The 21,607-nt window shown below is 38.8% G+C and overlaps 1 protein-coding gene across 2 annotated transcripts in view; it reads left to right on the top strand.

Annotated features, from left to right (window-relative positions):
• Positions 1–21,607, top strand: part of PHEX (phosphate regulating endopeptidase X-linked) — a 102,539-nt gene that overhangs the window by 26,545 nt on the left and 54,387 nt on the right. For both annotated transcript variants that reach the window (XM_080556250.1, XM_080556249.1), the window contains 6 exons: positions 2,554–2,670; positions 5,564–5,647; positions 5,935–6,080; positions 12,621–12,714; positions 17,072–17,200; positions 20,065–20,166. In XM_080556250.1, the coding sequence (XP_080412376.1) occupies positions 2,554–2,670; positions 5,564–5,647; positions 5,935–6,080; positions 12,621–12,714; positions 17,072–17,200; positions 20,065–20,166 (672 nt within the window). The remainder of the gene's footprint in view (positions 1–2,553; positions 2,671–5,563; positions 5,648–5,934; positions 6,081–12,620; positions 12,715–17,071; positions 17,201–20,064; positions 20,167–21,607) is intronic.

Below are 21,607 nucleotides of genomic sequence, written 5' to 3'. Positions count from 1 at the left end.
TATTTCCTATCAGAAAACACCACCACCAACAACACTCTTGCAAAGATTTCCAGTGAAGCTTTTAATGAGATTTGGGGGCCCCCTCGCTTTTCTTTCACCTTGGAAGGGACCTCTGGAGACATTTCCTCTGAGTAGTGTCAGCTCTGCTCTGTCATCTTTACTCCCCACATCAGATATCTATACACATAGATAGGATCTCCCTTAGCTTTCTCTTGTCCAGGCTGCTCAGTCCCAGCTCTTTCAGCCTCTTTTATGTCAGATGCTCTGGGCCCTTTATCTGCTTTGTTGCCATGTGATGGACCCAATCCAGTACAGCTATGTTTCTTTTGTACTGGGTAACTCAGGACTGGGCCCAGCACTTAAATGTGGCCTCACCAGTGCTGAGTAGAGGGGAAGGTTCACCTCCTTCAACCTGTTGACAGCAATCTGCCTAATACAGCACAGGATACTGTTAGCCTTCTTTGCTGCAAGGACACATTGCTGGCTCATGTTCATCTTGGTGTCCACCAGGACTTCCTGAGCTTTTCAGAAAAACTGCTTCCTAGTCAGTTGGCCCCCAGCCTGTGTTTGTGCTTGGAGTTATTTCTCACCCAATGCAGGACTTGCCATTTCCCCTTGCAGAGCTTCACTAGATTCCTGTTGGCCCATCTCTCCAGCCTAACAAGGTCCCTCTGAGTGGCAACACAACCATATGATGCATCATTCAAACCTTCTCCCCCACCTCCCCCAGTCTCATACTGTCTGCAAACATGCTGAAAGTACACATTCTAGAAGACCATGTGCCTCATCAAGAGGCTGCAGGCACTGCCTGCAGTTTGAGACTTGCAGATCTGCGTCCACCATCTGGGTCCAGGAGCTCAACAAAAAGGCAGTTACACCAGCAGTGCCTGGGGACCATGTCCTATAGCATGTGACCACCATATCTAAGGATGAGTATGCCAGACAGAGTTCGCTCACCTCTTCCTTGTGAACTGGTGCATCTGTTGATTGCTTGTGGGAGTTGTGCCTTGAGGAGCTTGGCTCTAGTATAGGCCTCTCTGTGGTGTGGACTAAAAGGGTGCTTGACTCTCCCCAGTCAGGGGTCAGCTAAAAGAAAGTCTGCAGGCACACTGCGTTCAAGGACAGCTGACAGTATTCATTAGCAGCTGCTACAGCTACCCTTGCCTTAGCCTTCACCTGACCTGGTGGCAACAGGAGTCCCACAGTCCACTGCAGGGGAGGCCCCAGGAATTCCCAGACCATGGACAAAGCGACTAGAAGCTCGGGACTGTTTCAACAAAGTGGAACCCCGATACTACTACATTGGTGAGCTGCCCTCCAGGCCAGCGTCTTGGGTTCAATTAGGCCAGAAGGCTGAGCTCATTTCAAGCGCCATTACAGATGACTATCATCAAATTAACCTGAATTTATTAAATACAGGGAACAAGAGTCCCTCTGCGGTTCTCAGTGATTCATTAACTCTTCTTCCCACTCTCTTCATGATTTCTCAGTACTCTGCTACAGTTTATCAACAAGTTTTCTTGCTGCTTTTCTGTGGACAGCAGTCATGAACTGATGAGGTTTGCCATATGTATTGATACTTGACAATGGCAACATCTCTTTCACCCTCCTTTGACGAAAGACTGTGGGCAGCATCCGGCACATGCAGCCGACAGCTCACAGAAAACAAGCACTCGGATTGTCATAGTGGACAAATCGCTTATGATTAAGGTCTTAGAGTTTTGCTTCCCTTTTAAGTTCTGTGAGAAGCTAGTGAGCTTTTTTAGCCACATCCATCCAACTAGATGATGCCGGGATCCAAATAACTGTGTCTATTCAAAGATTAAAGGTGGTGATGTATTGGGAAATGTATTTTCTTTTGGAGGGCTATGGGCCAGCAGGAGCTGATGAGGACCAATCTGAGGACCTCTGAAAGATGATGCCTGGGGAGAGGTAGCACAAAAATCACAACAGTACCATTACATACAGTGTTTTGTGCTAACATCTGTTTATACACACTAGACTAAAATGTGCTTTTTTTAGAAGAGCTGGGGAGAGCAGAGCATTGTGGTAGTAACATGTGTTGCAGTGCTGTGGCAGAAATAGAGGAGAGAGGTCAGTGAAGAGTCTATCTCCCAGTCTTCTTAGCCACGAAGCTTGCACTTGTTTATAAGCACTTCTTCAGTCCTGTGCTGATTACTGTATGAAATTGTGAAAAAAATATTTGTGTACACACATACACATTGTCTACTCCCATTATAAGATTTGTGTTTTCAATGTAATCCAGAAGTGTCATTTGCATTTCCTGAGATTTACACAGAGATTCAGAGTTGTGTACCACAGCAGGTATCTCAGTCTCTCATGCACAGTATGTTTATCGTGTTATTTCCCCTCTTCTCTTCAGTGAAAGTGGGCACTTGAGGTAAGGAAATTATAACTTTGGTTGCAAGGGCATGAAAATGCAAAGTATTCTACTCCCTGCTATAGCTGGGCATTTTGTGACCTACTGCTGCAACTCTGTTGAAGTGGAAATCCAGTGATAATTTCCTTTTTTTTTTTTTTTTTTTTTTTCAGTACCGAGATGCCTTTTTGCAGTTCATGGTTGATACAGCAGTGCTTCTGGGTGCAAATGCTTCACGAGCCGAGTCTGATATGAAGTCAGTTCTAAAGCTGGAAGTTAAAATAGCTGAGGTAGGTAATTTTATGTGGTATTGAAGATAGCTTTAAAAACAAAGTGCAGTCCTGTTTCAAAATGGAAAGTCATTATATCAACCACCTTAGCAATACTGTTTGTTGGAAGGAGAAGGAAAGGGGCAGAACTTGACAAAAAAAGAATGAACAGTCTTCCTGCCTAGTAAATTGTTAAATAGAATATTTTATTCTCAGGGGCAGGTTGAATAAAAAATAGAAACAAAAAAACAAACAAACAAATAAAACCCTTAGCCAATTGCCCTTGGTCATTTAAATTGTTAATATTTCTTAATTTTGAACTTGGGCAGAATTTGAGTCCCTGTTGTGCAGCTGTGTTGTGAATACATTACCATATATTCAAGGAGTAGACTGTCTCATTCTCTGAGGAAGTCTAAAAGCAGCACAAGAGTGAGTTAGTATAGTGGCACTTAGTAGTTAGTGAATGGATGGCTGGTCATAGTAGTGCCACAGTAAGCTCCTGAGCTGCTTTCTTGGGGTTCCCTGGAAGAAGGGACAAAAAACTCCATGAGTTTTCATTTATGGGACCAACTGGACTTAGCAAAACTAAGCAGATTTAAATCTGGCACTCAGGTCTGATTGATTTAGTTGGTGACATTTTTGGCCCCCTGTGGAGTTCAGTTTAGACTTTATGACTCTTGCAGGCTGAAGAAACATTTCTGCTTCCCTGTATCTCCTCTAGCGTGGCTGCTGCAGGAGTCCTGCTCCTGGGAGCTGCAAGTCTGCTAACATTTCTGCTTTTTCCAGAGCTAGAGAGAAGAGTTTCCCTCAGTGTTGGGAAACCAGCAAAAGTTAGGGGTATAGACTTGGCACTGATTTACTGAACTTCCAAGAGAACTGAGGATTTCTTCATATCACCATGGAAAAGAAACTCTATCTCCCACTGTCCTCTGAGAAATGCTGGTTCTGCTGTTAATAGAGAAGCCTCTTTCTCAGAAGAGGTGGCAGTAGAAAATGACTTTTCCCTGGGTACTGCTATTGCTGTCTACACCAGGAGGAAAGACAGTGATATGTCTTTTTGGTGTGTGTGTGTCTGTGTGCAGAACTGAGAGCCATCCAAACAGCAGTAAATCAGTGTTTCCATCTCTCAGCTGAAAGCAGAGATGAAATTTTGTTAAATCTCTAAATAAAGGCAAATATTCTGTTTCAATTACCTAGCCTGGTTGGAATAATGAGCAGATACTTCATTGCGATCCAGTTGACTTGAGAAACAGGAACTGTTTGTTCTGTTTATTGGTGATGTGATAAGATGCATTGCTACCTCTGGTAGTTCTAATGTTTTATTTGGCAAGTGTCTTACAGAGCTGTAATCCACGAACAGGATATGTGAAGTTGCCGTAAAAGATGACATGGATCATGTAATAGCCTTCAGGATTAGTAATGCATGCCTTTATGCAACAAGCCATGTTTGCTCACAGTCACCTAATATTCCTTTAGTATGAAAAATTCCCTAAAATATATTCAGATATTAGTCACGAGTCCAGGGACGGGAATTGTTACATGATCCATAATGAGCACAATTAATCACATAAACATCTTACCATGATTTTGAAGGAGCTAGTCGTGTTTGTCACTTTGGCTTTTACTATATCCCATGTTCCTCTATACATTTTTTTTAGTGAACATACATAACGAAGAACTTGTGTGTTCAGGAAGAGAGACAACAAGAATAAAGGGAAAATGTGTTGGATTTAGGGAGGAATGGTATGCTTCAAGAGATCTTGTTGTGTACAAGGAAGTTTTTGAGTAGATCTGAATTACTGGAGGAAGAGGAAAAATTTTGAGAGGAAGGGAGCAAATGGGTTCAAGAAGAGTTTAAAGATTTGTCAGATAAATGAAACTTGCAGAAAAGGGGAAGAAAGTTGGTTTTTTTTTTTTTTTTTTTTTTTTTTTCTGTATGGCTTGAGCTTGAGCAACAGTAAAACCACAGACATTTACTGTAGAATTTTGGTTGGAGAACTTCCAGCTGTCTGGTTAGTCTGGCATCAATCTCTGTCCTGTTTAAGCTCTGCAGCAAACAGCCTGTTGTACAGGATTTACCTTAGAGTGGGGCTGAAATTGGCATCAGGAATTCTTGTTTCTCCTGAACAGTGACAAAATTTTAAACTTTATCTTGTACTTGGCTTGTTTCTCTGCTAAGTTAACAGGCTGCCATCTTGGAATCTGACCATACCTTGCCAATTATAAAAGAACTTACTTTGTATTTAGTATTTCTTCTGCTACATCCTTGGGTTTGATACTGCAGAAGGATCCTGAGGTCTGGCTCCTGTGGTCAATTAGATGAGAGATTGGTTTGGTGAATGCTTTGGCTCATGTCTGGCCTATATGCTCAAGTTTTCTGCTATGGAAATCAGGACACTTGGTAAACGGGGAGAAACCGGTGTGTGTCTGGCTTTTCCCTCAGATGGAATCAGGCCATAGCAGGGCACATGTTCAAATCCAAGAGATGAGATATGCTTCCAGCATACCCATCTCAGATTTGACCGTTTAAACAATATAGTTTGGAGCTGGCTTCTTTCTGAGATGATAAGATGAATAAATATTAAAGGTCTAAGTGTGCTTTTGCCTCTAATGAATCCACATACATTTGCTTGTTATAATCAGAACTAAAATTGGTCTACTGTGTTCAAAGAAGACATTCAGCTCATCAAATTTCCCAGTAATGATTTAAGCTGACAATGAACCATATTCCAGTTCTCCTAGGTAATGCCATCCTCAGAAACGGAAGTTGATGTCATGAACACTTGTAAAAGGGGTGGTGAGATACTTCTGCACTGAGATTATGGTGGACAGTAGTGATATAAGAGCACATCCTTGGAAGATGAGCCTGATTTTCACCATCTTGTTGTCTTATTTTTTTTTTTTTATTTCCCAGATCATGATTCCATATGAAAATCGAACAAGCGAGGTGATGTACAATAAAATGAACATATCGGAGCTTAGTGCCATGATTCCACAGGTTGGTTGTGGAAAAATACAAAGCTAATGTTTTTGTTTCTGACCTATGTAATTAAAAACTGTTCTAGTGTGGAAAGACAGCATGTTAAAGGAATATTATTAGGAATGTTTGTATGTTCTTTTAAACACAATTATGCGAGGTCTGCAAACATGTAAAGACAGACTACAATAGTTTTTAAATATTTAGTAAGTAAAGCTTTGAAACCATTAATCTCAAAGGTGCAAGTTAATTAATAAATCATCTTCCTCGATAAACTGCTTTAACCAGCCTTCTTTTTGTCATTTCAGTTTGACTGGCTGGGATACATCAAGAAAGTGATTGACACCAGACTCTACCCTGAGCTCAAAGACATAGGTCCTTCAGAAAATGTGATTATCCGTGTTCCCCAGTACTTCAAAGATTTATTCAGGATACTTGAAAATGAGAGGAAAAAGTAAGGATGGTTTCACCCATATTTATGACGGGGCATTGAATACTGGGCTTTTCCTGGGATTTTCAGGTGCTTCAGAGGTTCTTGGAATCAAGTCTCTAGGAAAAAGATCTCCTTGGTTTTGTCTGAAGGAGGATATAGGTATTACTTTGAGTGCAGCAGAAAAAAATAGTTTCAAGCATCTTTTTACTCAGAACACATTGCAGTAAAGTTCAGCAGATCCTTTCCAGATCCGTTCAGCCTCTCTCACCTGTATAGGGTCTTGTATCTTGTGAAATCATTATACCTCTAGAAAAATGCAGGCAGCTCACAATGGATGTGCTCTGCATAGGAAGCAAGACAGGTTCAGGCAATGTGATGAATAAAGGGTATGTGAAGATGTTCTATTTTGAAGCATTTTTGTTGATAACATCTAAGTTGTCTCTGTAATAGTTTGCTCTCACTCTCCACTCAGATGTGTTGCTGAACTTTTAAAAACCATTGCCAGGCTCTCATCTCTAAAAATAATTCCTAGTTGATTGTACAGTATGGCCACAACCAAATGTGCATTTCAGAAAAAAAGAATAATTTGGAAGCATTGTTCTTATATTGCTGCTCTGTGCCTCCAATGACAGAATGCTTATGTAAATTCACAGTACCTGTAAAAGTAATAAGAAGATCAAACAATAAGAAACGTGAAGGTGATCATTTGTTCTGCCTACAGATTGTCAAACATTCTTACTTTATAAAATTCAGAAATATCATTAGTGAACCATGAATTTTAGTCTGCTGAAGAAAGTCTTCTAAATGGTTTGGGTTGTCCATCCTTTGTATCTTATAAAGTTGGCTACGCCAGTGAGGATAAGAGGTGATTTAGAAGAGACACATGTAGCAAGACAACAGAGAATTAGTTATTCCTTGTGTACAAATACACTTACGTGCAAATGTAACCACTACACAGTAAATACCTGGATGCTTTTTTTCATTAGGATTTTAATTTAATTTCAAGAAAAACCCATCAATGAGTGTTAGAGAAGTTAAACCAGTGTGTGTATCATGGCAGAGAGAGGCTGGAGTAGTGACCAGAAAGAACTTCAATGCCCGTCTTCAGCAAAGTTCAAAACCAGCTTCCTGATTCCCAAAGGTTGAGGGGACAGGCAAAAGCAGTCTTTGACTCCTAATATATTCAGGCTGTTTATCTTATAGCTGATAATGGTTTGTGTGAGCCAACACTATAAGTGTTTTCTGCTCAGTTTCTCTAAGTTTTCCTTAAGAAAAATTGCATCATAAAATGTTAGAAATGTCAAATACAGTGCTAAATTCAACCCAAGAAGACTTCAACAAATTCTTATACATAAAATCCATCCAAAGAGTCACTGCATGATAACAAAGTTTATGTTTATATATTAGGTAATAATATTCATTATCTAAAATGTCATAGTTTGCTCCAGAAGCAACTTTGTTATCTGGTCTGAGAAAATCAGAAATCATCTTAATGCAAACTGCTAACAACAAGGTGTTAACATGTTCCTGTGCAGTAAAATCCAAAAGCTTAACAAGGATATTTTCTTACGGGTAATCTCATTTGTCATTTCCATATGATGTTTAAAAGGTTAAATTAATGGAAAAAACATTATTTTTTTTATATAGTAAATATTTCCATGAATCAGTTTCCTAGTAAAGCATTCAAAACATTTAGACTTGCATCAGTGATTAAAATGTGAATTAACTTCTGATTATTTCAGAAGAGTCAGTGTCATTTGGAGAGACAGGCACTTTCTCTGAGTTCATATTCTCCTCAGTTACCAACCTCCTATCCCTAACTTACACTGTTATTCCAGTGCCCTTGTGTCTACTTCCCAGGTGGGCAACCTGCTGGCATGGGTGCTATTCAAACATGGCACAAAATGAAGGTTCATGCCCCAGTGATCTGGCAAACTACTTGGTGAAATTTCTTTCGGGTGGAGGGAAGAATGGAGTGAAAATTAAGCCTAGCTACAGAAACAATTCTTAGTGATGGAGGTGACAACTTGTATGGACTCAAAATCCTATTATAAACTGTTGTTTTGGAGAACCTGCTCAACAGTCTTGAATTGCGAAATCATTCACACAGCAATGTTACTGGAAAATAGCATATTGGCAGAGTGTAGTGTGAATTTAATAGAATAAGGCATTTATTTATTTATTTATTTAGTGACAACCCTGCTGAATGTAGTCAAGTTACTCTGTGTAGCTTGAAATGTGTGCTGTGGTGTGGCTGGAACATAATGGGGACTGTCTGAAATTCCCAAAGCAGGGCACTGCTGTGGGTCCAGCCTAGGGCATGGGTCTCTGTAGCAAGCTTATTTCCCATCCCTGTTATCTGTGTGCTGGTGCCTTAGAGGAGAGCGATGAATAGGATATAGTAAAATGTGTCCTCATTACGGAGATGTCTGCAGCTGCTGTAGGAAGCAGCTTTACCGTTCTTATTGTTGTCAGAATAAATAGCTACTTTCTGTTGTCTCATTTTACTGCATTTTTGCAGTGTGGGACAATTAATAGAGAAGTACATGGTAATTCCTGCAGCATAAAGAGGAATTTTCTTTAGAGAGCGATGGGGGAACTAGATCTCCTTTCTGGTCTTCAGCTGCCCCTGAAAAATTAGTTAGAGAGCTAAGCTACAATAATTTAATGAGAAATTGTGCCTCCAGCTATAGATGGATGTTTTTCAATTCTTTTAATTTGATTCACAACCTAATTATGAATACAATTTCCAAACAGTTCTCAAAACTTGTGAAAGATATATTTTTCTTAAAATGTCAATTAATTTGCCATTATCTCTTATTAAATCTATCTTTTTTAATTGACACTGTGTCTATTGATTAAAATATTACAAACTCACAGAATTTTACATGAGCAACCTACTTTATTCCCAGATAGGGTGGAGCCTTCTTCAGCAGATATTTATAAATGCTGGTATAATTTTAACTGTCCCAGCAAGCAAGCTCTCTACCACTTCCTTTTGGAATGTGTATCACAGCAATGGTAATATTGGTTAAGAAACAGTTAGTTGACACTTCTTTCTGTAACAGTTGTTTTGAAGATAAAATAAGGGACTATGTACTGCAGTCTTCCCAAAGATTACAACAACAAATGCTCTGGTCTCATCGGAAGTGCAGAGAGTTCTGCGGTTTATTTTTGTATTGGATTTTACTCCATGTGAGGAGGTTAATTTCCCTGAACCTCAGTGACGTTATTTGTGAAATTTGGATGAAAATCACCGCAAAATAGGTGAGGCATTTCATAACCAAAACTCATAACTGAGGCATTTCATAACCAAAAACTATTATTTTTAACCTGAATGAAGGCAATCAATTGATTTTAAATTCATACAGTTAGCTAAAAAGATAAAACAGTCATCACCCAAATAAGTAAACAGATTGAAATAAAATGAAATTATCAGCCTCCTTCCCCTCCCTCCCCCTCTCCAAACAAACATCTACAAAAACAACAAGAACAACAACAACCATGAAAAAAACAACAACAACAACAAAAAAAGAAAAGGTCTACCCCCATCCCCCATAAATATACATTCCCTTGGGCTTTGAAGTTAAACCTTCCTATTTTATTGCATTTTATGCATCAGTGGATGCTACTGTGATAGCAATCAGGAATTGTTACAATCTCATCAGAGAGCTTAGTTTTAGGAGGTGTCAGCCTTTTTTTTCTCTCTCAAATTAAAACAAATCTCAATTAATCGTGGGCTATTTCCTGAAACTGACACCTGCCTTCATCATTTATGACTAATACAAATGTTTTTGAATTCACACTGATATTCGTGTCTTTGAATGTCACCTTTTCAAGACTTATCCTTTACAGTCTTTCCTTCACTATTGATTTGACAGAGGTTCCTCATCTTGAATGTAAAGAGAAACTCCTCCAAATGAGAAGAAGAAGTTTGCGGAAGGAAGAATTATTTTTTTGCATCAATTATGTACTGAATTATAACATATAATTGGTTTATGATAGCTGTCTATTTAGCTGATTTTTTTTTTTTTTTTTTACTGATGAACTTTAATAGAAATGATGTCTTTAGACCTTTTAATAGATAGGACCAGCAGAAATGCTATTTTAGATCCACAGAATTACTTTGTAAAACAGTGAGGGAATTTGCAGTAGTTACTGGAGGAGCAGGGATGCTGTTCAGTGCTGCTTAAATACAGGAGGCAGGTGCTTGTGGAGCTGGCGGGGTTCTGGTCACTTACAAAATAAATGAGAGCTGTATTCTTTCAGGGCACTTTAATTGCCGTTAAGTGAGGAAATTCTACATTGTCAAAAATATGTTAATGGGAAAATCTATACTTTCCGGTATTGTTTCATAGATTGGAATAAGTTTTTAGTGACCCTAAACATTCTGTCAAAATGATTTAATCATCCAATCAGAGCTAGATCTTTTGTCTGCTGTGATGTGTACAGTGCTATAAATTTACATTATTCATGCTAAAAAGCTTTTTTCAGATATATTTGATGAATATAATGGGGATTTATATATATTGTATGATATACCTGTATCCTGAAAGAGGGCTCATGCCCGGGGTTATGTGGCATATCTAAAATTACACCCCGAGTTGCATGGGATAATTCAGACCTGGGTGCCTTGGAAATGAAGTGGGAGGAAGACTTTCCTTTAATGCTTTGTAGAAGCCTCTCTCCACAGTGTGAAAGATGATGTTGAAGTATAAAAGGCAGGATGTATAAAAATTGTAGCAATTCTCTAGTCCCCTAAAGATGTTGCTACTAGCCACAAAAACTAGCGAGTATAAGACATCTGCCTTTGTGGTGACAGCTAGCTTGAGATTAAACCCTCAGGTTTTTGTGTGTACAGTTGACTGTATTTCTAACCTCTGAAGATGGGCAGACTTAAAATAAGAGACTTTGCCCAGACTGTCATGGATGTACAATTGCACCCAAGCTCATGCTGGCTTCAGTTTAGAGGGAGCAGCTCTGAGGACAAATGAAACCAGTGGCACTGCAGAGTCCCTGCCTTCCTCAGCTGCCAGCCTCTGTGCCTGGCCAGAGTTGTCCCCACTGCAGGCCTCTGACAGCCTGTCGAGAGCACACAGCCACTCATCTGCTCTTGGTGTGGTGTCCCGCTTGGATGTGTGTGCATAGCCAGAGTGGCTGAGTTGTAACGTGCTCAGTCACAAATTGACAATATGTCACTTTAACTTGTCTTAAACATCTCCATCCTCACATCACTATCAGCTCTGCAGCTGAGGGGCCAAGAGCTTGAGCTTGCAGCAACCACGTATCTTGAGCTGGAAGCTTGACAGGAGCTTGGTTAGAGGCAAAACTCAAGTTATGGCTCAGGTGATGCTGGTGTGGAGACAACACTCCCACAAAATGTGGGATTTGGAAGAGGGGATGGTATGGGTAGCATCTGTCAATAAAGCTAACCGAGTGACACTGCAGGAACAGCTAGTGGCTCCATCTCTACGGAAACTAAAAGTTGAAGAAATTGGCTTTTTATAGAAGAGGGAGTTGTTCAGGCATCACAGCATCTTCTGGTACAAAGGAAAAAATTTCCTCCTTATGGAGAAGTCTGTGGTGTGCCCACGATGTTATGTATATCCCTGTATACAACAAACAACTTTTGTGTGTCTGTAGCTTTAGGGTAATGACTATTATTGAAAAATGTCATCTATAACACAAGGATAATACACTTAGGCCATTAATGGACTTGTTTTGAGACTATTTGAGATTGAATTGGATATTTGCAGTGCACTTTCACCTCATACAACCACTGCTGAGCATAGAGATAGCTCAGTCTAGTCTAGATAAATACCCTAGTCAAGTGCTTGAAGTTTTACAAAGAGGGTCATAGATGTCAGGTCTGCAGAGAAGTTTGAACAAGTTCTTCCAGGATCTCTAGCCCTCAGTTCTTATGAGATTCTTGTTACTGAGACTTCCTGTTTTGGTATGTCAGTTACCCATCCGCAAAATATGGGTGGTAATAGTTTAATAACTGTGAGTAGTAAGAATTGTTCTTTTACCATCTTGATAACTTCTAATGAAAGGCACAAATATGAAATAGAGATAATCTTTAGTACAGAGGAATGGATCATTATCTTTTCTATTCTATGGTTTATCTTCCCTACTAATTTATCTTCCCAACTAATAAGGAGAGATAACACTCTGATTTACAAAAGAAAAATCTGATTTTTTTTTAAATCTATGTACAGAATTTTCATGCAACTATTATTATGACACTGTTCTTGCTACTTTTACAGAAAACGAAAACTGCCCTTTGAAAAAAACATTACCTAAACATGGCATAGTAGGTGATGGGCTCAATAAATATACCCTCTAGAACATGGTTACCACTGTGCAATTACATACTAACTGGCCGCAATCCAACAGATTACTATAGATGTAGTAAGGATTTATCAATTTGGTCATCACTCATTAATTTTCAAGGTGAAATTTCCACCATTCAGTCTGAATATTGTGGCAATATTTCTGTGAGTGCTTTGCATTACATCATATGCATTTAGAGGTCTGATAAAAATATGTCTGATTTAACAGGACTCTTGCCAACTATCTGGTGTGGAGGATGGTTTATTCAAGGTTATTTAACCTCAGTAGACGTTTTCAGTATCGGTGGCTGGAATTTTCTCGGGTAAGTTAAAGTTTTTGATAGAATTTACAATGGCACTAGTGCTGGCACTAATTGTTTCCATTATAGATGCTATTTTTTGTTGCTTATACCTTTGCAGAACATGACATATTTTCCATGCTGGGTAAATGTATTGATTAAACTTCTTGTAGGAGATTCCATCTAAAATAATTAAGCCATACATATTCTTGTGTATGACACTAAGGAAAAGTATCTTTTAGAGTACGTTAAGGAGTTTTTGAGACCTCCTCTTTAAAAGCTAGTTTTCCTTACACAGGAAACTGAAACCTGGAAAGTTATTAAATTTTGTGCCATGGTTGTGACCTGCAAAGTGTCAAACTTATTTGGCCAAAATCTAGGTTTTTGAAAAAAACATACTTTTTATATATACATGAAAATAGTTCTGCTAAAACAAAACTTGAAGACTTAGTGTTTTTTTTGTTTTGTTTTGTTTTGTTTTTCTGAGCTTGCTCAAAACTTTGTCATGCTGTAATGTCAGCTTTCTGTGAGCTCTAACGTATATACATTAGTCATTTTCACAGAGAAGATCAGGTGACTTCCAACTCAGGGCTGTGGAAGTCTCAAATGTGTGCATTAATTGCTGTCATAAGCTATGAGAGCAGAGCTAATTATCTGTTAATTAATATGAGCATTTAAGTAAAACATATGTTTGATTAAGTGGATCCTGAATGGAAATCCACCCTGATATTCATGTGGGCAGTGTGAGGGTTCTTTAAGGAAACCAAAGATGAAACTGTGACCGAAAGTTGCTGTATCTTCTCCTTTTAGTATATTTGTTCATGTTAGTTTAGAAGGTGAAATTTTTGTTTGTTGTTATGCAAATTAGCTGCTTGGTGACATCCTGACTAGAGGAGGCTGTCACTTTGATGCCTATCATCTGGCGCAGGAGGTGTGGGTGTTCTGTCCTCCATGTCAAGGCATGCAGGTGCCTAACCAAAGCACCCAAAATGCCTTCCTGAGTAGTACTGGAGTAGCTACGAGTTGATCACACATCTAAAAGTAAACTCCAATAGCTTGATGAAGCTATGCAGAAAAGGCACTGTCTTATGCTCCAGAATCAGTATTGTTAGAGATGCCATTTTCTTTATGCAAAAATGTGAGAAACTGCCTGTCAGAACCACAGGGACCAGTTTGCGGGGGTGTCCCCTTGTGAGGACAATTTCTTGCTAGCCAGGTAGAACAGATTGCTGACCATTCACCAGTCTGCAGCATAACATTGAATTATATTATGGTCAGGAAAATTCCTGGAAAGAAACAATAAGCTTTAGATACTGTGCTTTTGGATATGCTAGCTAGCTGCTGTCACTTCTCAGGGTGCTTTCTCCAGAAGCTTAGGGAGAAGTCTAATTCAAGTTGGTTCAAAGCTTATTAAAAATAATGTCTTAAAGGTTTCAAGTAAGTGGTTGTGAAAACTTAAGAGCAGCACAGTAAAGGGAGTAAGCCAGCAGCTTGTTTGCATTATCTGCCCCAGGGATCTGGACATGGGGAGTTAGTTAAGTGCAGTGAACAGCAAGAGCTAATAGTTAACAGTTGTGGTTAAGTGCACTGAACAGCTCAGGGAAACAGTTTTCACAGGTCAGCAGAAATGATGGGAGAAATGGAGTCCAAGGCAAAGCTATTGTTTAGCAGACTGGTCCAGTCAGAGGCTGCAGGACTAAAGCCACATGGGTCCTTTGGGATCATAAAAAGAACCCACTAACCTCTTGCCTGATAAATGAAGAAAAAGTTTAATACTTCATACAAAGACATGACCATGAGATGAATCACTGACCCCTAAAGTGAAGGTTGCGTTTTATTTGTTCATTCATTTCTTGTCAGCCTCACCCATTGTAAGTGTAGTGTTATGCCACCAGGTTCTTATTTTTACTGGTGTTTTTTACATCTTATTTATACAAATCTTGACATCGAGACACTTAAACTGGAAGGCATTTTGCAAAGAAAGGAGAAAAGAAGTGATGAAACTTCGAAAAACTTCAGTTTGAAAAATAGGACAAACCTGCTGACTCTAGAGAAAGTGTTTTGATTACAAAATCAGCAAACATCAGCAGCTCCTCTGCTCTGGCTATTTGAGCTCTAGCAAATATGCAGTGGCTCCTGGGGAAGAGCTCAATTACCTCTGTTGCGGAGCGCTGAGCTGCCTGGGAGGGCTTGAAACCTGCTATTTAAAGTCATTGTTACTACCTGGAGTACTGCATTTTAGAGTGAGACATTAATATTAGGAGGACAATTTTGAGGGAGCTCTAGGTGGCTGCTGTAGCATAAATATCAATAAAACAGCTGTGAGATATAATCTATTCCTCTCAGCTCTGGTTTTATTGGTCTCCGAGCCTGTGCTGCCTTTTTGTCCTCTTTACAGTCAAGCCTCCCTCAAAATAATAATGATTATTATGTTGTAATAATGTATCACACACTAAAAGCCAGCTCTGTCTCCTGGCTCTTTCTGTGGTTGATGTGTAGTCAGAGCTTTTGGAAAGAATTTCAAGCTCTGATGACTAATACTGTGACTCCCCTTTTCCCCTGCATCATGAAAAAGCTCCGTTATGGTTTTGCACGGAGAGATTTTTTTTTCCCTTTCTTTTTATTATTTATTTATTTATTAAAATGTATCATGTATGAGGGTTGAAGGGTTTGGAAAAGGAGTTTATTTTCAAATTTAGCTCTGTATAGGAAACCGTTACCTTATTATGTATCAGTTTGCCTGATGTCGCTTTCTTACAGATGCAGTGTTCTTTCTGTCATTGAAAATCTATTAGTGCACATACAGTATTAATAAAAAGCATTTGAAAATGCAACTCTCTGGTGTATTTAAGTATGAGTCATTGATTAAGCTTAATTACAGACGATATGATGGAGAAAATCAATCTTTCAACTTCCAAAATAGATGACCGTCAATAGCTGAGGGTTAAGCCAATCTGGAATTTTCCAATGAAATCTTTTCCTGTTGAGAAAACAGCAAATCCAACCCCTTCAGTTGTGCTATGTGCTATGAATTTGATCTTGGGCTCAAAGGAAGAGAGAATAGGCGAAAAGGAGAGGCCGAGTAAATGCAAGGTCAGTGCTTGGAGGCTTGTGTAATCTTTGAGAGGACAAAATCCTATCCTGCCTGACCTGGCCTGGTGTTGACTGTATTCCACTATTACACAAATGACAGGTGTTAACTACTGGACTGGAATTTTGCTTATTCTCTGTAGAGCAAGCCTAGTAAGTTCCTGAAGTAGAAAGAGAACTCTTTGAATCTGAAAAAATAAAATAAAATAAAATAAAATAAAATAAAATAAAATAATAATAAAAAAATAAAATAAAATAATAAAATAATCAGCACTGCATTTGCTATTTGCTTACATGGACACATCTTGTATTTTGTGTTGAATGTGTACTTTTTTTTTTTTTTTAATGAACTCCTACCTTGACAAGAAAAAGTAATGTTATCTGCCAGGTGTCCACAGTAACAACATTCAGCAATGCAAACCAAAGTTACAATGTGCTTATGCTTCACTTTGCCTTGATTATTTGTTCATTGACTGTGTTTGACTATTTCTCTTTTGAAGCTTATATACAGTGGTGCAGAAACTTCACCAGAGCCTTGAAATCTCTGTTTAACCACCATTCCTTTAGTAAAATACACATGCTGCTCTAGCAATACCTTTCTGCCATAACATGGAGGGGGATTTTGGGGGGACAAACATGTACTCAGTGTTCTTGATGATTCAAACAGGTTTTCTCCTGAAAATACTCTGGGAAAGCAAAGATTTATTTCGCGTTGTGATAAGTAGGAGTAAGGCTGTGGCAGGAGTAAGCAGACAAGTAAATGGCAAAAAGGCGTGGACTCATACCCAGCAGTGTTAGATATTAGTTAGCACAGTTAAGTGGAGAGTCCTTCACTACCCTGAGGTAGGAGGTGTTTCATAAGGACTGACCTCATTTCCATGAGGATGATCTCCTGAGGCTTCCCAGCTAACTGGTGAAGACAGAGAAACTTTTTCAGGAGAAATGTCAGAGCAGGCATTTTCTAGAGGGAGGTGTCTCTCTACTGAAAACAAGAATACTACCAAGATTAATCTAAAATGAGCACTTGTGAGAACCTTTTCATAACTAATCCTCTCAGTTTAGTCTAAGTCATTACCATTGTATTAAGTTTAAAACTTCACAGCTACTTTGTGGGGTTGAAAAGATTTTTCACAGCACTAGATTAAAATGGAATTAACTGTAAAATATTACTGTTTCTTTTTTTTTTTTTGTAGCTATTTGACAAATATACTTTAAAATATACTGTATGTGGATGTAGACTTGTTCTATAAACAATATGATTTTATGACTTCCTGCATGCACTTGCCAACAGGTGATCCATGGAACAACATCTTTGCTGCCTCAGTGGGATAAATGTGTGGACTTTGTTGAAAGTGCACTCCCTTACGTTGTTGGTAAGATGTTTGTGAATGCCCATTTTCAAGAAGACAAGAAAGAGATGGTGAGTCCTCTTAATAGCATATTCAAATGATTAATTTCCCTGCACAATCATTTATGACTTATTTTCAATGCATAATTTTTTCATAGAGTTTTCCAGTATCTGCTTTTCCAGCCATTGATTTTGTAACAGTAGGTAGTTTAAAATTAACTAATTTAATTATTAAACTTAGCTCCTAGTACAAGAGAGGTACAACCATTAAAGAAACACATGAAACAGCATCCTGTGTAGGAACAACAGCTCTGCAATGGCCTTGCACAGCCCTGGGTCAGTTTGGTTTGTCTGCTTGACCCTGTTTAGTTCAACTGCTTTCTCAGGGAGGGACTCCATTTTAGACAGACCAACATTCTGACTGGTCTTCTACAAATATTTTACATGTGTTTCCCTCTCAGGTTCTGCATTTCTTTTGTTGCTTGCTCTCATCTGGAGTTTCCTCTCTGAGATCCAGCTTTCCAGTTCCCTAATTCTTTATTGAGTTTGTAATGTATTATTTGGCAATTTAGTGGCAAACATATTTCTGGGATATAAGATAGTATGACGTCTGTGTGAAGGACTGTAAGATTACACACTTTATTGGGAGATGAGCCGTTGGAGAGTGGTTATCTATTGAAATGTGACCTTATTAAAACCTTTCTTAGTATGCAAATTCCTTTCAGACCAAGTCTCTGAAAAACTATCAAGTCTAAATTCACAGTAACACCCGTAGCAAGACATTCATACATACTTTTTAGTATAAATCACAAGATTCAGGCTTATAGGAGATAAAATTGGATGCAGGTGAAATTTGTTGCAATCCATTTAGAAGTGTGCTTTTCTAGTTGATCATTTTTGTTATCATTTTCATTTCACTGGTTTTCAGTTCTGTTTTTCTTTCTTAGGTATTTAGAAAGCCTTTGAGAGAAGCACTCTTATTTATAAAAGTTTATTTCTTTATTTTTTCTTTTCCTTTTTTTTTTCCCTGACTCATAGAATATGTGTATGAGAAGGTAATTCTGAGTTATATATAATATGGATTTTTTCCTCCATGTTTTGTGACTGTTGTTTCATACCTTAGATCCTTCTCTCTTCCTTTTATCAAGAAAGACATTATTTGTGTCTAAATATAGCTCTGTTTCTAACCCAGAGTGCCTGCAGTGTTTCTTACAGCTATGCCTGAGCAGTTTCAGTAATAACTTTGATAGCAGGAATAGGTTTCTCCTCCTGCCCCCTGCAGATACAGCTGGTGCATAAAGCCTAACTATACACCAGGGCCCAGCTGTAGAGCTTGAGTTTGAACTTGTAACCTCCAAATACAGGGAATTCACCTCATTAGTGCACTAAGTTAATTGAGTTGGTGCTCTGTCATCAATACCTTTAAGTTACTCTATTCCCTGGAATGCAGTTTTCTGTGAATGTTGACTGTTTAGTCATATTTAATGCTAGAACAGTTCCGGTTGTCCCATACTGTCTCTAAAAATAAAAAAAAATAAGATTTTTTTTTTTGGTGAAAAAGGTAGAATGAATAATCAAAGGAGCATTGCTGCATTTTATCTGGCTCCACCACAAATAAAGATCTGTTCCAGATTAAAATATGCATCTGATACATAAATGACAATTCAGCTGAAGGTAACATTACTTTCTGGAGTTTAGTCCCCATCTTTAATGACTTTTCAAAGCTACCAGACATAAAATGGATAATAATAACAACATTCATTTATTAACCACTGGAATAAAATTATATAAAATTCTGGTACTTGATATTTTCATTATTTTTAAATGTAACATAACTGATAACAAAAAGATCCAGTAAGTCTTCATACAATGATTATCTGTCATGTCTTGTACTGTCTCATCTCTGGTTTGGACTGTGCTAAAGTCCTCTGACAACTACTGGATCATCCAAAATGCCTGATGCTCACAGTATTCTCCGAGGTCATCTGTCACAAGGTTCATCTATTGATACAAATAGAAGCAGCTCATTGCCTTTACCTTTCTGGTCTGCACTGCCAGACAAATGCACAGGTGTGAGCATATTTCTGCTCTTTAGACCAATGCAATGCATCTCTTAGCCATAAGACTCCTTGTTCTCTTCATTTCAGGGTTTTCTTAATGTTTATACTCATTGAACGCTTCAATTATTATTATTTCACTTGCTTGTGATACGCTTGGGGCTTTGTATATGTGCCAAACCACCGTTTGTACTGAAGCCGTAAAGAAGCAGCCAAGCTAAAATGGTTGTGGACTTCATAGCTTTGTACAGATGCAGGCTGTCACTGGAAGTTCAGGACCAGAGAAGCAGTAAGGGCTGCTCAGTCTTGTGAGCCATGGCCTCTATCCCTGCAGTACACAAAGGGTAAGAGTACTTCACAAGCACAACTTGCTGGCTGAATATTTGGATGCTGCTTTGTATTTGGATCGTGATACTGTCAGCCCAAATTCAGTTCTTTGGCAGTATTAATAAGGAGCATCTCAGTGACATAAACCAAGCAAGGCTACAGATGCTCTCTGCAGAAAAGGCTTTATCTGTGCAAATGCTTTGCACCTGGCTCTTCTGTATGGATTAGTGATCTAGGATCAAGGAGACAAAAATCTCCACAAATCACTGCAATTCTCTCAGTGTTTTTTTTTACGGTTTTAAGGCAGGCATTCTCACAGTTGTGACATGAAAGGATCAGCAATGAACAAGTTGTCTGGTACAACTGAAGGAAAGGAAATGAGAAGGAAAAGAAAAAAAAAAAAAGAAATCAATCTTCAAGAAGCACGAGCAGTTACTGTCTGATTTGGAATCATTCATGGTCTTACCAAATCCACCATGCATTGAAACTTTTCTTATAATGATCCTGCCATGCCATAGCTTACTGGGGATGGGTTTGCTAACTGTTTTCCAGATGGAGGAGTTGACTGAAGGAATACGCTGGGCTTTTATCGACATGTTGGAAAAGGAAAATGACTGGATGGACTCTGAAACAAAAAGAAAAGCTTACGAGAAGGTAACAAATATAAATGGTGGGTGGGTAAAATCCTGCCAGAGTGAAGATTTGACTTGAGTGAGAACACAATGTCGTGGGCCTTACCTGCTTTGCCTTGTTCTTCCTCCCCTTGCCTCCATCTTTCCCGGTCCATCTGTGGCTGATGTAGACCGTGAGCTCATTTCAGATTCACTTGTGCAGTGCTTTTCTTGATAAGGTCTTCAGCTTTGACTGGGGTGTCAGGGGTTCACCAACCTACAAACAGAAAACAGTGTCCAAAACATGTGGGACAGCTGAGGATGTTCGGTGTGGAAGCGTCCACATTTCTCACCTTCTCCAAAGTCATGGTGGAAGGCTTACATTGGAAGCCACCTTCCAGGAACGTGGTAACCACACCAGCTGAACAGCCATCTCCTGATAGGGCAATGCTAGTTATGAAGTGTTATGGTCAAGGTGGGCATTACCTGTCATGATTACTTTCAGGTGGTGTGACCATAAAATGCAGGAGGTAAAGGTGAAGGTAGGAGGTACTGAAAGCTCCTTTTTGGACTCCTCATGTACTTATGGCATGAGATACACAGCAAGGGAGCTTGTCTAAACCCAGAGCTCTGCCCCAGAGCAGCAGCTGGAAGAGGCATAAATGAGGCAGAGAAGGGAAATGTGTAGGACTGCATCCTTATTTGTGAAGGCAATGGGATATCAGTGAATTAGTAAATTTCCTCTCTGAATAATGTGACATGCAAATGCAGCTTCACTGTTCCTTCTCACTGTGATTGAATGAAAATAGCATTGTTTTGGTTTAAAAACAAACATGGAGTTCAAAGTTGGTTTTTTTTGCCAATTCTGTAGAAAAGGCAATTCAGACATTTTATTGGTGGAAAATTTTAAATTCCATATACAGTCTATTTACATTTTTTTACAGCAATGCCCTTCACGGATGCACAAATGAAACTGAGCTGCATAAATGGACCAATAAACTCTATAGCAAGCAAAGGATAGTAAGAGGCAGGTTATTTCTTGCTAACCTGATGATATATGGGTTACAATTATTATTTCTTACTGGATGTGATGTTTGTTTGTTTACTAGAAATACCCATAGAAGCATAATGATCTTTAATTTAGATACTTGACAAATTTGATGTAGACTATGAGCAGGAAGATTTTCTATTTATTTCCTTAATAGAGATGTTTCTATATACCTTTACAGCCATATACAAGTCATATGTTTATTTTCCAGCAAACAATCGGCTTAAACTTTTTGTTAAAAATTTTCTACCTTTCTTCCAGCAGAGAAACAATACAAGCTTTACCACAAACTAATAAACTCCCTAAAGAGATCTCTCTTCCCAGTTTAGGGAAGGCTGTGTTCAGAAGTTAGGTTAAATCTTTTGTGGGTGGAGATGCCCATTTCCCCTCCATTGACATATTTAGGAAGCTTACAGCACTTGCTCCCAGTTTAGGC

Source organism: Anser brachyrhynchus, assembly GCF_964034855.1.
Source record: "Anser brachyrhynchus genome assembly, chromosome: 1".
In the NCBI taxonomy this organism is placed as follows: Eukaryota; Metazoa; Chordata; class Aves; order Anseriformes; family Anatidae; genus Anser; species Anser brachyrhynchus.
The sequence above is the reverse complement of the archived record's forward strand: the minus strand, read 5'-3'. Positions and strand labels throughout refer to the sequence as shown.